At 32.9% G+C, this 18369-nt stretch overlaps 3 protein-coding genes across 3 annotated transcripts in view; 1 reads left to right on the top strand and 2 right to left on the bottom strand.

The window, feature by feature from the left end:
* Window positions 1-353: 353 nt before the first annotated feature.
* On the bottom strand, window positions 354-4880 carry LOC100181259 (MKI67 FHA domain-interacting nucleolar phosphoprotein-like). Its single transcript, XM_002128210.4, has 7 exons — window positions 4663-4880; window positions 3154-3297; window positions 2068-2176; window positions 1810-1937; window positions 1623-1709; window positions 820-877; window positions 354-740 (listed from the first exon to the last, which is right to left on the bottom strand). The coding sequence occupies exons 1-7, from the start codon at window positions 4762-4764 to the stop codon at window positions 475-477; spliced, it is 894 nt and encodes a 297-aa protein (XP_002128246.1). The 5' UTR covers window positions 4765-4880; the 3' UTR covers window positions 354-474.
* Window positions 4881-8621: 3741 nt separating this feature from the next.
* LOC100183609 (importin-13-like) lies at window positions 8622-11853 on the top strand. Its single transcript, XM_002128159.5, has one exon. It carries the CDS (start codon window positions 8630-8632, stop codon window positions 11492-11494), a length of 2865 nt encoding a protein of 954 aa, XP_002128195.1. The 5' UTR covers window positions 8622-8629; the 3' UTR covers window positions 11495-11853.
* A 3861-nt stretch (window positions 11854-15714) lies between these two features.
* Window positions 15715-18369, bottom strand: part of LOC100185973 (alpha-N-acetylgalactosamine-specific lectin-like) — a 4028-nt gene continuing 1373 nt past the window's right edge. Inside the window, exons 4-6 of the mRNA XM_002128052.4 lie at window positions 16954-16998; window positions 16149-16290; window positions 15715-15997 (exon numbers count right to left, since the gene is read on the bottom strand). Of these exons, the coding sequence (XP_002128088.1) occupies window positions 15727-15997; window positions 16149-16290; window positions 16954-16998 (458 nt within the window). The 3' untranslated portion in view covers window positions 15715-15726. The remainder of the gene's footprint in view (window positions 15998-16148; window positions 16291-16953; window positions 16999-18369) is intronic.

Genomic DNA, 18369 nt, shown 5'->3' with positions numbered 1-18369 from the left:
ATTTAACAAGTGGTATTATCTTTGGCGGAAGTCTGTCTTAATGATGAATTTCTACATGATTAACCAGCATTTCTTAAACTGGGGTGAATTCCTCATAATTAGAAGGTAAATGAGCTACCAATCAAAATACACATCAGTTAATGGGACAGAAAAATTGTGCCAATTGTAGTACTTTTCCAGACAATGAACTTGTTGCCAAAAGGCTAGCGCATTTGTGGCATAAAAAAATATAACTAAAATATAAAATAAATAAGCGCCATATCACATTGGAAGTAAATCTGATAAGCATCATTGTTAAAAGGATAAGCATACAAATAATTTGAAGAACCACTGTGATGGACAATTCTAACAAACCTGATATTTATGGCAATTTATTGGAAGTGATAATAACACAAAAGCAGGACTACTGTCGCTATTTTTAAGAATTTTACCCACAACAAAAATTGCAATTACACATTTCAAATTGCTAAAATATTACATGGTCATATTTAACAATTTTCGTTTTTTAAGGATTTTTGCCTTCCGCAGACTTTTGTTTACTGTTGGGGTTTTAGAGATCTTTTTCTTATCTTGATTAATTACATTGGGCTCAATGATCCTTATGCTAACTTTAGAGGATTTGGGAGGAGTTTTAAAAACTACTTCCTCATCTTCCTTGTCAATCATCATCTCATTATTGATACTCATACTTAGGTCACTCTTGGAAATCACTGTCTTGGTCACATTTGGAGAATCAACATCTAAGAAATACAAAACATAAAACAAATAACCCAAAATTTGTTGATGTGCTGCATACTAATAATAACAAAAAATACCAACCAGATTTTTGTTGCAACATTTTTCTTGGTGGTGGTCTCCAATCTGTTTTCATTACCAACTATAAAATTAATCAGTAGATTAGTTAATGTAAAGGTGCATGCCACCGTAAAATAAAAAATTGTGTATAAGTAAAGCTGCTCTAATTTGATCTAAAGGTATTACCTAAGTTTCAAAAACAGAACAATTAAAAAAATTGCAGAAAATGGAATTTGTTACAATTAACGAATCTTCTTGGCAAAAATATAAAAAAATATAATATATATCTATATACTTTTCTTTGTACAAATTTTTATGATTGAACATAGATACATACTAGTTTAAGTTGACCTAGCACTTTTTCACTCATTTTAACACGTTTAAAAGACTAATTTTGTAAAGGCGAAAATAAGTAATTACTTGGCATAGGCAACGTGCAATTAAAAACTAAACATTATAAAGTCTTGTACAGTACAGTTTTTTTAATTATTCCAAAGAAGAATTCATTGTAAAAAATTTCCCTCAAAAAGATTTTTGTTTTATAATTTAAAAACAATTACTGACCAAAGTTGAGTGACAGTTTTTTTTAAGCGAACTCCAGGCATTGTTGCAGGCAGCCTATTTTTTACTCCTTTCATTTATTTCAGAAACATTTACAATGCCATTTTCTCAGAAGACTTTTTCTAATTTTAAAAACTTTGGTTTTAGATCACAATTGATCTCTATCAATACACAATTACACAAACTTTGATTTTTTGTTGGTTGGCCCCTTTAAGTTGCATAAAACTATAGACTAAATTTACTACATTAAATATAGTACAACACACATTATTGATATCGTAATTAATTCCCATTGCTTTAAGTTTGGTTTCCAATTTTAAATGCTTCTGATTTCTCCTCTTGAAACGTCTAACCTGAAACAAAAATTGCTTTTGAAACAGCATGCTGATACTACATGCTGAAAACTATTTAATTATATTGATGAAAGAGCTTAATTATTAACTCTTTCCTTACCTCATCAGAGTTACTATTTCTTTCATTAAACTTTCTTATAGAATTTTTGCGAGTAGCAGGTTTACTGAAAATCTGGTTGTGTCCTTTGAATGTCTTGGGATGAAGTTTATCCACGGGAACAACTGTGCCTGTTTATACAAAGATAAATTTAAATTAATCTACTCTATGTTATCAACCTACATGTGTGAATGTTTAAATACTTATTTTACACTGTGTGGGACTTACCAATTTAAATATCAATTAAACATTAGTACTTACATTTTAAACAACGTTCATACATTAAATAATTATTCATTGTTTGAGCAACAATATTTGCAACCTCCTCACAAGCAAATTCAATGTATGCATAACCTTTTGATTTCCCAGTCTATAAAAAAGAAACGAGACAGTTATAGTTTATAAATGTACATGTATGAAATTGTCCAACTCAAGAAACAATACTAAAGTTAATTAATTGCAAAAAGATTGTCAAATACTTAAACCGGCTTTTCCAAATAGACTGTTGTCACAATCTCCGTGGTTAACATTACCAACATTTTAAATAAAAAATCATTGCTAAGTTGAATTCTTATAGGCGGGTTCACACTAGCGCCAATGGCTGGCGATTCGAGAGAGTCTGGCGATTTTCTGACGTCACTTCCTCCATCGCTAGCGATACGAGCGACAGAAAATTGATTAGAAACAGTTTCTACTCTGCCGATGATCGCTAGCGATAAACGGCGTTGGCACGAAAGGTTACAATTTTCGGTTAACTGTTTCGCTGTAAATTAAACGGTGGAGATAATTTTCGAGTAAATATGAATGTAAAAATGAATATATTTTGTTGCAAGAATACTATATTGTAAATTTAGCGTAAAATTATTGAAAATAGCGTTTGGTAAGGTGCTTTGTGATTAAAACCAACTTCAAAAAAATGATTAAAACAGTTCAATATTACACGGCGTGTTTAATACAGAATTACTTTGTAGAAAAATTAAATAAAACCAAACTATATGGAATATAGAGGCAGATATAACATTCGCCAATTCCTTGACAAATCCGGCATCTGGGCTAATATTTTTAAAAGCCAATGCCTGTCAAACGATATTATATTCCTTCCTGGGTATTTTTTCTGTTTTTATCGCATATTTACGTTAAAACGATTAAATGCAATTTTCAGCTTCCCGCCAAACAGGACAGGATACCAGGCGATTTTACGTTTGTGTGTGAATGGGCCGATATATCGGATGACAATCGCTCTCTCACATCGCCAGCGCTTTTACCGCCCGTAGTGTAAACCCGCCTTATTAGTGCCACCCCACCTTACATAACATTACAACATCACAACTTTTAAAAAAGATTTACCCTTTTGCTTCTAGAAAGACGAATCTTATTGACAATCCCGAATTGCTCGAAGTACATTTTCATTTGCGGTTCGAAGAAGCCATGAGGAATGTGTTTAAGAAAGATTACTCCTGTTTGTGTAGAGTCAAAAGCTTTTGAAGTTTTCTGAGACAAACATAATACTAAGTAAGTCAGTAAATTTGACACAGCATCACACTCTACAGTGTTTGGCCTTTTTTAAGCCCTGGCCTTACAAGTAAATCTTGGATTTTACATACTGCGGCTACGAGCGCCCTGCTTTGACAACATCATCCTAAAACAAGTTAATGTAGAGTCCTGATAGGTCACGATTAACCATTATCTACGATGTTTAACTTTTATGAGTGATGTAAATTTACTCCAAAACACAAACATAGAAAGTAGAAACACAATCACAAGTTTATATTTTAACTGCAATACACACTGGCTTATAATGACGTTCCTTAAATTAATCATAAGTATAGCAAAGTGGGGGTAATAGAAAACAATGGGGTAATTGGGGTAGGAGAGGACACCCCTCTAGCCTGCTAAAAAATATTTTATTGCAAATGGCTTTTGTGGGTAAAAATACATTTATTTGGCTTTTACCTAACCGTCATTTTATGTGGTAATTGTTTTTTCGGTAAACCACAAATTACCAATTCAAATAAAAAATTGAAAACAAAATATTTTATGGGGTTTGCTAATTCTTTTTGTGAGAAGACCTTTCTTGTATTGGTTAATCGGTTATAACTAAATTAATGATTCTACCAAAAATAGTTAACGATTCTACCAAAAATAAGAAAATCCACAGCCCTAGTTAAGACACAAACTTTGGTTGGTTACCGTTGTTGCTTGCCCTGTAGGACACTAAGAGTTCATATATTAGTTTCCTTGTCTTATTAAAATTTGCTTATCCCAATAAAGTAAAGAATTTCTTTAAACTTTTAATATGAACTAGTTAATTGCCACAATCGTTTAAATAAGATTCCAAAGTCTCGCCAACTGATTCCATCAACGATTTCTCGAATTTTTCACTGTGACACTTGTGAAGCCTGAACATACTAAAAGTATAACCGTAGAAATTCTACAGTCTTTTTTGGACATCAATGTATGATAAATGCTGTATCTTCAGGACTAAAATTTTTTTTTATTGATTACCACTTACTTTAGATTTCATTTTCTGCTTTTTTATTACCCCAGTTATATATAATAATAATAATAATAATATTATTTTCAATAACAGCATACAATTTATGCGTTGGGAGAGTGAGTGGTCAGGGATTAGTTTACTTATTTATAAACCTTTTATCTAAGGGTCCAAGCTAAGCTCTCAGAGCAACTTGTCTGAAAAAAACGGTGTTAAAATGACAACTTTATACTAGCACCAAGGTAATCAAAACAGCCCAAATGTGGATAATTTGGTAGCTAATCGTCTGTTTTCAGGGGCATGTGTATATAACATTGAAAAAATAGAGACCTGCTGGTCCCGGCTTAGCTAATAACACTTACTTTAGATTTCATTTTCGCCTTGAACTGAGCCTGTTTGGATTCATCAAGAGATATAAGGCCCACGTTCCTACTTTTGGACTTTTTACTAACATCCATTGGCATCCTAGTTGATTATATACTCAAATAACTTTACCAAGTTGTAATATATATCACTGCAGCAAAAAAATACAAAACTATGTTACGGAATTCTGCAGTACAGAAAACACGTGCGCGGTACATACTTAAAGTGCCTGTCTTACGCTTTGAGATAAACTAAACATCTGATGTTAAGGAAATGAGTCTTTTTCTTACATTCTCTCATGTGTTTATGAAGTGCCTTTCGGACCACAGAAATAAAAAAGGATAGAACGCGCATCTCCAATGTCGGCATAGGAGAGAGCATGATACACTCTCTCTCTTTCGCGGCTCGTTCCCGTTTAACATTGTAGTCACAGTCCGTATATGTTTATATACGGACTCTGATTGTAGTCAATGGAATCGAGGGCGTTTTATGTAGTTTTCCTTCGTTTTTTGACTTAATTTAAAGTCATAGGGTAAAACAACTATTTTCTAATATATACATATTTCCAACAAACCGTTTGTTTGAAGTTTTTTAAATAAATTTAATAAATAATTAAATTTTCGAAACAAGTGGTAAACTGTAAGCGTTAACCTACCACATAAGCAAACCAGCCTAATAAACTTGAATAGTTAGTGTAGTTTTTGAAACGAACAGCTAAAGCCTCCTAAAACTACTATGCGCTTATCTTTTACAATGGAGACCAAGCGAAATGGGGACGGAGTTGGCGGTCACGTGAATAGAAAAAAGAATATATCACAGTTTTGAGCAGTTGCGCGTCCTACTCTTTTTATTTCTGTGCTTTCGGACGCACTAGCCCACCTGTGAACATAGTCATGGTATTTCTATGGCTCTGCCTGTGAATATTGCTGGAAAATTATAGATGTATTTTAACTCGTATACAATCCATATAGTACTGGAGCACTTGTGATATAAATTTACTTATAAGCAATATGTATGCTGCTGGAGATGCAATTTAACGGATAAACAAAAATAGGCTGGTTTTGAACCAATTATACAAGTAGCATTGCCTGCGCTTTTTTTGTCATAGATAATACGTACATGTATTACACTAGTTATATATGATAAAAAGACCAAACTTATGTTCTCATATCTCGAAAAACTCTAGATATTTTACAGTATACTGGTGAACTCCGTGAATCAATCACGTTTAAACCAACACTAACCATTTTCCTTCGAATATGGAAGTGAAAAAGTTTACTTTTATACAAGATGGTTTAGCTGTAGTACGAAAGTTTAAACCAAGAAAGTGTTTTATTATGTATGTTTAGTATGTCAGCTATGTCCACAATATTCACTACATAACACAAAAATAAAAAAGAGTTGAACGCGCAACTGCCCAAAACCGTGATATATTCTTTTTTCTATTCGATTCACGCCTGAATCAAACTATTTCCATTTAAGTGGGGACGCATTAAAGGTTTTTGATCGTGCTCAGTCGACCGTTGTAGTAAAATGGTTAATTAATACTATGCTTATTACTTTAATTAAGGTGTTCGCGCATTAGATCTTTGATCTCTTGTATAATTATAATAATTTATAATTAATATTTTTTTGAATTAATAATGTTTTATTTTTAAAATCATTACCGCTGGGGTCTAGCTTGTACATTTTCCAAATTTTGTGTTAGTAGCACGAGTAGAAGGTGTTGAAAGTGGTCGGTATAATTTTGTATTCTAGAATCACCATGGTTTACCAGTAGCTATGAGTTATAAGTAAAAATGTTTTTTTTTAAACTAGCATAAAGTGGGTTTGTTAGTGGTACTTGCTTTTTTATGCTACAAATAATGTACCAACTCAGTCCTGCTGACTTTGAATCAAAAACTAACATATAATGCGTAAACATCGTGCAGAAACGCTTTCAACGAAGGGTCGTAATATATGTGGACTGGGTTGTCAATCTATTTGTTCCGACCTACTGCGCATGCGCAATAGCGCCCGGTACAAATATATCAATCGAACATAGTATATTACGACACCGTTTTTAAATTTGAATACTACCTGTCATCCGTTTTTTTCCGCAGAATCTTTTACCCATAGTCTCTTGCCTTTTACCCATAGAAATAAATAAGAATAGAACGCGCATCTCTAATGTCGGTAAAGGAGAGAGCATGATACACTCGCATTTTTTCACGACTTGTTCCCGTTTACTATATAGTAGTCAATGGAAGCCAGGGCGTTTTATGTAGTTTTTCTTCGTTTTTTTGACTTAATTTAAGTTTATAGGGAAAAATAAATATTTCCAAACATATATATATATATATATATATTTCTAATAAACCGTTTGTTTGAACGTTTTTAATTGAATTTATAAAATAATTAATTTTCCTAAATAAGCGCCAAAGTGTAAGCGTTAACCTACCAAAAACCAAACTGGCCTAATAAAGTAGAATAGTTAGTGTAGTTTTTAAAATAAACAGCTATAACTTCCTAAAATCACTATGCCCCTATCTTTTACACTGGAGACCAAGCGAAATGGGGACGCAGTTGGCGGTCACGTGAAAAAAAAATATATCACCGTTTCGGGCAGTTGCGCGTTCTACTTTAATTATTTTTTTTATTTCAGTGGGTAAAAAGCACAGAAATAAAAAAAAGTAGAACGCGTAACTGCCCAAAACCGTGATATGTATTTTTTCTATTCACGTGACCGCCAACTCCGTGCCCATTTCGCTTGGTCTCCATTGTAAAAGATAGGCGCATTGTATTTTTGGGAGGTTTTAGCTGTTTATTTAAAAAACTACACTAACTAATCAAGTTTATTAGGTCGGTTTAGTTATTTAGTAGGTTAACGCATACGGTTTACCAATTGTTTAGAAAATTTAATTATTTAATAAATTTAATTAAAAATCTTCAAACAAACGGTTTGTTAGAAATATATATATTGTAGAAAATAGTTGTTATATCCTATAACTTTAAATTAAGTAAAAAAAAAACAAGGTAAAACGACATAAAACGTCGTCGATTTTATTGACTACAATAGTAAACGGGAACGACCCGCGAAGGAGAGCGAATGTATCACCTCTCTCCTTTGCCGACATTAGAGATGCGCGTTCTATTATTTTTTTTATTTCTGTGCTTTTTACCCTCAGAAATAAAAAAGAGTAGAACGCGCAACTTTCCAAAACCGTGATATATTCCTTTTTCTATTGACGTGACCGCCAACTCCGTCCCCATTTCGCTTGGTCTCCATTGTAAAAAATAGGCGCATGGCAGTTTTAGGAGGTTTTAGCTGTTTTTTTCAAAAACTGCACCAACTATTCCAGTTTATTAGGCCAGTTTAGTTATTTGGTAGGTTAACGCTTACAGTTTACCACTTTTTAAAGAATTTAATTATTTAATAATTTTAATTAAAAACCTTTAAGCAAACGGTTTGTTAGAAATATTTGTATATTAGAAAATAGTTGTTTTACCCTATAACTTTAAATCAAGTCAATAAATGAAGAAAAACTACATAAAACGCCCTCGAATCCATTGACTACAATAGTAAACGGGAACGACCCGCAAAAGAGAGAGAATATATCGTGGTCTCTTCTTTGTCGACATTGGAGATGCGCGTTCTATTCTTTTTTATATCTGTGCTTTCACCATGGATATCTCAGTGCCTTTTACCCACAGAAATAAAACAGATCATGGTTGTAGCATAGATGGTTGTAGGTAGGCTGTTTTTATTTCTGTAGGACTGGGTGTTTGGTGGTACTGTAATTGGCCAGTCATTCATACAATAGCCAACAAGATTGCATGACATAACGCAATGCTTAGTTTGTCAACGAGTTACGTCTTACTTAAGTATAGTCTGTTGTTGAGTATAAGTGTTATGTCAGATTTTATGTTTTCAGTTAAAGGTTAAAATCGTATTGCTTACGTGTTTAATTTACAGGAAGTATTTTCATGGCGAATTTAGCCCCTGATTTTACGTGTGAAAATATCGAAAAAGCTTTACATGAGTTATACTACAACCCATCTATGTCATGTAAAGATACTGCTCAAAAATGGCTCATGAAAGCACAGCGTAGTCCACAAGCTTGGCAGTTTGCATGGAAATTGTTGGAAGAAGGAAAAAGCACGGAAGTGCAACATTTTGGAGCAAGTTCTCTTGCCAGCAAGATAAGTGGCGCATGGAAGGACGTTGGAGAAGACGATGTTGAGGTTTTAAAGGACAAGCTGTTTGAGCAGCTGTTTCGGTTTGCAGTTTCTTTAGATAAAAAAATTATTTTGACTCGTCTTTGTGTAGCCTTTTCGGCATTTGTGTTTAACTGTGCAAATCAACAGTTGTGGATCAATGCTATCCATGATGTTATTGAAAGAGTTAAAGAAGAAACTAAAGTTATACTGTCGAATGATCAGCGATGTTTAATTTTACTGGAAATTCTAACTGTGCTTCCCGAAGAATGTCACAGTGCAAATACCGAAAAATACAAAAAGGGAAACATGATGCATGTTTTAATCTCGGGTTTCTCTCAAGTCATTGTTTTGCTTAATTCTATTTCCTATCAGAATAATTCAGTACAGATCAAAAATAGAGTCATTAAATGCTTGTCGAGCTGGGTGACACTTGGTACACCTTTAAATGAATGTGAGGAACTTCTTATCACTATACTTGGTGGTATTCATCAAACGGAATTATTTGATGCTGCTGTAGACTGTTTGCTTAATACATTCTGTTCACCAAGGCTTCACGATTACCCAAACACCATAAAGAAGCTTGTTCCTCTTGTACTGTCACTTCACCCAATATTTACAGAAGCAGTTGGAAATGAGAATTCAGATATGATTCTTGGTTTAACTAAAGTGGTCTGCAGTTTGGCAGAAAACCACACAAAGTTTATCATTGATAGTATTTCAGATCATAATGGTGGGTGGGGTCTTATTTGCTTTGTTATGGACTGTTTGGTCCTACCTCTCCAGTATCCTACAAGTGAGAATTCCAGCCCAATCTCATTTACTTTTTGGTACTCACTTCAAGATGAAATTCAAGGATTGCAAGGTAATGAAAACATAACAATGCATCAGCAGCTTAGCAATGTATATTTCCAGTTGGTGACACATTTGCTTACTAAGGCCAAATATCCACAAGATAACTCTCATAATGAATGGACTGCAGATGAAAAGGAGCAACACAGAATATATCGAATCGATATTTCGGATACTTTAATGTATTTATTGGAGATGCTACACACTGATGTGCTGCACTTCATTATGCAACAACTTCATGCAGCAATGGAACAGTCTGCAGCCTCAACTGAACATTGGCATGATATAGAAACTTGTTTGTTTGGAATACATTCAATAGTAGAAACTCTCACAGAAACGAATGCTCAACTGGATTGTTTACAGTCATTGGTCAACATTATACCAAAAATCCATGTGAATTCACTACAACTAGCAGATACTTTACTATATACAATTGGTTCTTTGACAGAGTGGCTTCGCAACCACCCAGAAAATCTTCAGATTTTGATGTCTATTGTATTGCCATATTTAAACAACAACGAGTTGTCACTTTCAACTGTTCTCACCTTGCGTAGACTGACCAGTGAATGCTGTGAACATTTAACTCCTTTTACCCCAAGTATTTTGCAACAGATTGGCACACTCCTTATCAAAGGTGTTTTACGTAACAATGAAGAAACCTGGCTCATGCAATCAGCTGGTTATCTTCTTTCAGTGTTGCCACAAGCAGAATGTCTTAAATATCTTCAAAGTTTACTTACATTAAACTTTCACCAATTGGAAGCATTAAGCAAAGATACTCAATCTATACCTACTAAGAACAGTATTATTCATATATTGGATCTTCTTGCTCATCTTTTCTGTACTCTAGACAGACGCCAGGAAGATGAGAATGGTGAGATTTTAACAACAGAAGAGCATCCAGTTGTCATTGTTTTACGTCAACTAACTCCAATCATTAAAAACATTTTGGAACATTGGGTGTCTGATATCAGTATTATGGAAGCTTTCTGTAATTTATATGATAAATCTATTCGAAATTTAATAAGTGGTTTTTCACCTTTGCTTGCACCCTTATGTGAAATGCTAACTACCATTTTAAAAATCTACCCCCACACTTCAGTTCTTGATTTAGCACAACAAATTGTGCTTGTGTTTGGTGCTGATGTAGTCCATAAAAAGACTGTATCTATGTTAATCAGTGCAATAGTACAAGTAGTTCTTCCAATATATGGAAAGGGCGTGATAAAAGATCACCCAGACATTGGGCATAGTTTCTTGCGTTTGCTTTCATATACTTCTCGAAAACAGTCCGAGTTGTTTAAACTAGCAGTTTCAGCTAATAATCAATTTAACATTGTTGATGTGTTTCACTGTGCCAGTATTACCCTTGGAATGTCAGATTCGGAATCAGCAAAAGTCGGTTCATCATTTTTTGTGGACGTCCTGTCATTATATTCAAGCGATATCAACATTCAAAAGGCAACCAGCAAGTTAGGGAGGGATCTTGTTGCTTTGGTACTACATGGTGTGGGTGGGAATGCTCCGCGTACTCACATAGACAATTATGCAGATATATTACAAGCACTTTGCCGTCACAACAATAATGATTTTTCCAAATGGCTACATGAACTTGCTGTCAATTCTACTATTTTACCAGCGGAAGTATCTCAGACCAGAAAAGAATACTTTTGTAAACAGCTGTTGCAATCGTCGAAAAGTAAGAAGCGATGTCGAGATGTCGTAAAGGATTTCACTTTGGTTTGCAGAGGTTTACACGGAACTGAGTATGTGGCTGGGTAATTAGGAACAGTTGAAGTAATGATTACAAATTGATAAAAGACTTATACTTACAATAAAAGCGTTTTTGTTTTTTAGTTTAGTAAATTACTGTGTGAATTTAATGTGTGTATTATTTTTATTATATGCTTTCTGATAATGTCACGTATATGACCAGTTTAATAACTAAGTCATTCATTCAATCATGTCAATCTCGTGCTACAAAGTGATAAACAGGAAATGAATTGCATTTCCAATATACGTGATCATACAAGTTAGTTATTTCGACTCAGTACTGATCACTTCATTTTATCAGTAACAACCTTTGTAAATTTATAATCTGACACCCAAAGTAAATAAATTGTTGACACTTTTTTCCTAAATTTCGTTAGTACTCAAACTAAAGCTGGGGATATGCCAGTCGTTTGTTTTAAAAGTTCCTGTTCCCAGATTGCTTAGTGAAAGGCTGCTTCAAATAAGTTTCCACGACAGGCGATCCCAGGGCGACTTGCCTAAAATTAGAAAAGTACCTCAGTTACCTAGCGTGTATAAAATGGCCATACCAAAAAAATGTATTTAGTACAGTGGGGAAAGATGGGACATTTAAGCACATATTGCTAATATTTCCGAATTCAAAATGAATGTCGGTGTCGTGATATATTCGTTCCGATTGGTATATTTGTACCGGGTGCTATTGCGCAGTAGGTCGGAACAAATACAATACGAACTCTAATAAATACGTACCGACTGAAATTTCCGGGAAAAAATATTACAAAACGTATTCTATATACCATCTGTACTTTTGGCGTCGCTAGATTCGTTTTTAGGTGTTACGTAGCGCTATAACAAATTCAAAGCTGGACCGGTAAAAAAATCTATAAATATAGTAAGGTAATTTTCAAAGCGTACAGTGTTATTTCGTGTTATTTACGTATATTCCTATTTATAAATACACTTAACAATCAAAATTAACAATGATTTTAAACTGTCGCATCTTATCCTGTGTGTTTTCGAATTTGTAAAATTTCACCTGTTGTGCGGATCGCTAAATAACTCCTCGTGTGTTTTATTATATTTTATTAAATTGTTGTCAATTAATAAAGGAATGATAGTACTAACAGGCTGTGCTAGTTTCTTTGCCATGTAAACTTCATAAATATAACATAAACCGATATTTTTTGTTGTTTTATCTCAAATTGAAGTCATATTGACCCCTGTCTATTTTCTTCATGCTTATATCTCAGTGTTTTTTTACAAAACTAAAACTAGTTTTATGAGACAAAATCAAACTGTACGAAATATACAAGGTTGTTTTATAAAGCTATGAAACTAGTTTAATCGTTCGCACAAGCAAACTAAAACAAATCATCGGCTTTACTATTATTTAGCGAGCATTAAAAAATGGCACCTTACTATTTCGCATTTTTGAACACGTTATTGAACACGTTAGTGGTCATATAGATCCTTTTTCGTCGAACAGTTGTTCTTGGCTTTGTTGTTGTTGTTGTTGTTGCTGATATGGCGATTATTTTCCGCACTTAGCCTAATTCTTAATTCTGGCATTTTTCTTTAATCTCTTGATTGAAATCAAATCGTAATATATATTTATAATTTTTAGACTAAATTTTCAGATTTAAAACCGCACGATGAGCGATTAATTAACGATTACTTTCCTCATGCACTTTACATAGCGGAAACACTGTCTGGAGTTTGGCGGGGAACGACGTGTTATATAAGATAAGAAATCCACTCAACGATTCACGACTGAATCAAACTATTAGCATTTAAGTGGGGACGCATTAAATGCACTACTCTTATACCGTATTATCATTAATCGTAATTGAAACATTATTCTTAATTCAACATCATATGATTAATATTAACTTCTAACATTACCTGATTACTGCGTGATTACGGTTTGTCAAAATTCATGAAAACAAACGTTTTTAAGCGACGACAACGTTAACTAGTGTAAGTTTACAATAAACACATGGTACAGGAGTTGTACAAAGCGTATTTACACATATTCTTTACCAATCACTCAATCTTCATACGTCATAAGTTTCATTGGTTATAATACATGTATAAATACATTTTGCCTACTGCTCCACAGTCACCAATGGCGACTAGAACCCGTTTTGTTGGTTACTTCAGATTTGCTTTTAATCGAGCCCAGTCGACAGTGTAGTAAAAGGGTTAACTAATATAGCAGGGTGGGGGTAGACGGGACACCTTTTCATTTTGTTTTCTCTTTTCATTTGGTAGTAAACAAAGAACATTTAATGAATTATAAAACCGTATCTTCACGACTTCCACAGACCGTTTTAATTGTTTAAAACACGATCAGGCTATTTGGATATTATGTGTTAAAGGTGTCCCATCTTCCCCGACTCTACTATCTTATGCTAATTAGTTTAAAACGTGTTCATTCATTAGATCTGTGATCTCTTGTTTACCTGTTCAAAGTATACTGTTTCTATTTTACACGTTTTTTTAAATATTTAAAATCAGTAATCAGCTTTGACGAGCGTTTTATAAGGTCGTGATAATACTGTTGAATACTTCTGTAACCTTATATTTTCCTGATTATCATTAAATGGGGGTCCGTAAAAAGAAAATTAAAAAAGAGTCTTGTCTGACAAAGTGTCCCATCTTACTATATAGGCTATAACTTTAAAAGAATAATTATTTAAATTGTTGTCAATTAATAAAAAATGATAGTACTAATTTGTGGCATCGCCCAAAAACCCTCGTTTATTAGATTTGGAAGTGTTGGCAATATGTGCTTAAGTGTCCCATCTCCCACCACTGCACTATAACCTATCAAAATTAATGGGCTCTGCTAGTTGTTTTAATGTGAAAGCTATATGTATATATATGTTAAAATGGCATTTTGTGCTAACCTAATTGATGCCATCTTGCTTCTTTCCTTTTCTCATGTCCGTTCTGTTTTTTTTCTACAAAACTAAAACAAAGCCTACACTATCAAGCTGTTCAAAATATTTTAGCAGGTTTTTTTTTAAATTAGAATACGGGGCCAATCCTTGCTTCACCCACATAGAATAGGATAAAATATATACTACGTTTCTAGATTGACGATTGAAATGCGCAAACCATAGACGTTTGTCATTTTTAATATGATTTGGCGAGCATTTAAAACGGGCATCTTAAGATTATGCTTTTTCAGCTATTGAAAAAATTATAATAGTTCAATGCCTAATTTTATTACTTAATCACAAAAATTGTCTATCACCAAATGGTTATCCGTTGAAGAATATAAAAAGCGTCTCAAATTACCATATACCCTACTATAGTAGGGTGGGGCATGGCCTACTAAAGATCTTTAGTAGGCCATGGGTGTTATTCTATTTTCTCCTTCTATTTGGTGATAAGCAAAGAACTTTTAAAGAATTCTAAAAAACGTATTCTAACTGTCCCCAGAGACCGATTTTATTTTAGCCAAGAGTTGGGAGACTTGAGATTTAGGTTTTAGGAAATGAAACGTCCTATACTTACGTTACATACACCATCAACAATTTAAAAGAGAGAAGTAATATAAAAATTATAATATTAATATCCACCGCATAAGGTTCGTAAGCCATTTCTTTTTTTTCTTGATTACTCTGCTATTTTTGCTAACAAACAATTATTTACCCTGAATGATAATTTTTTTCTATATTGCAAAAAACTCAATAAACAAATTTATAAGGGATTTATTTAAAACATTTCAGTCTATTAATAGAGCTATTTTTATATTTTCCGGTTACGGTAAATAAAGGCTATTATACCCCTTCCAACAAATGGAAATAGCGAACAATAAAACCTAACAAAGTTCAATCTTGTCCAAAAGGTTTGGAAAGTCAAAATGTCCATGTTTTACTATATATTAGTATGTCCGTGTAAAATTTGTTGTCACTTCACGCAAGAATGAGTTATGACGAATTATGTCGTGCCTTCTATTAGAATCTAATAGAAGGCACGATCTAATAATTAGATCGTGCAGCGTTCTCTTGTTACTCTTGTGCATTTTTGGTTTTTGCATTCCAGCCATAGAAATATTTGATCACTTACCAAGTTTCGTATACACATCTTTCCGCAATATAACATAATAAAGATCAAAAATTCATGAATTGTTTATTCGTTTTATTTCGTGTAATTTGTCAAATCACGTGCAATTTGTTCAATTTATACGAGATTGTAGTGTAATGTGAATGTGTATTGTTTATAACCACAACCTTTAACAGTTAACTTCGTAATTAAATATATTGAATATGTCGTTCACATAGAGCAGAAAATGGCGATTCACAGAAATGGTCAGCCATCACAAATTGACCGTTAATTTTGCTAATGTATCCACAATGCTGATTGCCGTTAAAATTGTTTGGTTGTCCCGGGTGAAATTTTGAGTTTTCTCTTGTTACAGGATCCCCGTTCACCCACACCCAACTACCTTCCTCGTTCAAGTCGTTTAGACCTATCCAAGTACTATACAGAGTTTTCGGCTCCAGAATATTATTTAAAATGTATCTGAAATTAAGTTGGTTTAAAAGAAAACATATAATTTAAATTACAAAATTAGAAAATTTGCATCTGTAAGTGTACTATTTTTAGATTTTCGTACAGTGTTTTCGTTACATCTAAACCAGAAGATATTATATAAACATGTTAGTAATATTACTCTCGTGTGTTGTTGTCTTGCATGCCCGATACTGCGAGGTCACCACCTTTACTTTTGCAGTATCTTCGAGCATCAAAATAGGTACTCCCACCATGTTTGACTAGATACTGAAAACCATTGTATAATTGCACCCAACCAATATCTGCGTTGCATGGGAGATGGTTAAGAAAATATATCAAATTCATTGTTTGATAACTTTTAAAACCAAATTTTCATTACTTTGTTAACATTTTACTTTTAAAATTAAAAGGAATTTCTCTTAACCTGCGATTGTCTTGGAGACAACGATTGAAGCGTCGGCATCAATTTATTATAGTTTAGGCGGAGTCGCAGTTTTTACTAGTACTAGGAATTTAAACGTTATCGGGATTAATAAAATGCATTTTCTAAATTAATATCATATGATTAAAATTGACCGTCTTATTAAAATTGACGAAAACGAATATTTTCAAGAGATGACAACGTTTGAGATTTTTGGTTTTGCGGCAATAAGACACACTGCATGTACGGAGTTGTACAAAACGTATTTACACATTTATTAATAAATTTGTAATGGAACATAGTACCAGCTAGCGCTGACACATTTTCTCGTGTTTCTAAACTTAATTTTCAACACGCTGGAATATTATCAAGATAAAATATACACAGCTGGTATGAGGAAGACATAAATTAGGATTTTATTCGATTTTTTTGTTGGTATGCTCCTTTGGGTCCCACATCTCCTGACTAAAAGTGCTTTTTTAAAACGAAATTTGCACCAATATAGAACTATTTTAACTGTATCTATATGAATCCCAAACCTTACCTCTACTAAGATTCTTCAATTGGGATTCTATGTGAATTCGATATGCTGCGTAAAACGAACATGATATGATATTATTTTTTACAGACATTTAATATTTTTGTTCATTAAAAATTAAAAGTAAAGATTTTAAGTTTCTACAATTTAATTCTAAATTACAACAACATAATAACATTTATTTAAAAATAATATAGATGGGTGGGGTAAAATGGGACACTTAAGCATCCAATATTTCAAAAATCTAAATTTTGGGTAATGTGCTATGAATTTGTACTATAATTACTTTATTATTTAAAAAACAGTTTAAGAAATATTTGAAAAAACACCCGAAGGTATTTAGCAAATCACACACCAGGTGTAATTTCAGCGATTCAAAAGTGGCGGGTTAATATGAGACAGTTTAAAAATTTAAAACGTTTCCAATTTCGTTCCGAGAAACGAAATTTCCTTCTAAAATGGCGAACATTGTTTCGGAAACGAAATTTTGTTCCGAGAATCTAGTTCGAAGCAACTTGTGCACTGTTCTTGTTTTGATTTTTTTTCTTAAATTGTTATTTTAGTATGGTTCGTAACAATTTAATTTTTTTTAATTTCGTGAAAGTTTAAAATAAATTTTTCCGAAATTTATTTAACCACTAGATGGAAACAAAGGGCAAAAAAATCAATTCTAAAAAGAGACGCCAATATACTTTTTAATTATATATTGTAACTCATATTAAGTTTATCTTTTTTTAATAAGTTTTTCGTTCCAAAACCACTTTTTTGTTCCAAAAACGATATGTTCGGTCCAAAAAACGAAAGCAGTATTTTTTGTTCCGAAAACAATAATTTTTGTTACGATAATATAGATTTTGTTCCAAAATCGCAATGCTTTGTTTTCCGAATACAACATGCATTTCCTTGATTACAGTATTTTTATAAAATCGTTATAATTTGCCTTAAAACGATATTCGTTAAATTTTGTTTCAAAGACAATATTTTTGTTACAAAAACAATACTCTTGTTTTAAAACAATATTTTGTTACGAAAACAAAACAATTGTTTGAAAACAATATTTTTCGTTCCGAAATCACACAATGATATTTATAAAACTGTAGCGTCTATAGACTCCAAAATGACGTCGTTTATTGTTAAGTTACGATATCCATCTTACCCAGCAATACAATTTAAACAAAAAACAATTTAACAAATAGTGGATTATTTTATGCTCGAAATATCAACTTTTAAAATGGACAAAAAACGTTTGTGGTTGCGATAAAAACAAATCATTCACTCGAAATATTAGTACAAGATTTATTTTAGGTTCATACTATCCTTTGTACTGTAGTGTCAAAACGCACCTTGTTTTAAGTAAAAAACACACATTTTAGTATTTGTGTTATAGTTAAGTTTTTATGAATGAATGAATGAATGAATGTA

Source organism: Ciona intestinalis, unplaced genomic scaffold, assembly GCF_000224145.3.
Source record: "Ciona intestinalis unplaced genomic scaffold, KH HT000095.1, whole genome shotgun sequence".
NCBI lineage: Eukaryota > Metazoa > Chordata > Ascidiacea > Phlebobranchia > Cionidae > Ciona > Ciona intestinalis.
Note: the sequence above shows the minus strand (reverse complement) of the source record. Positions and strands in the feature narration are given on the sequence as shown.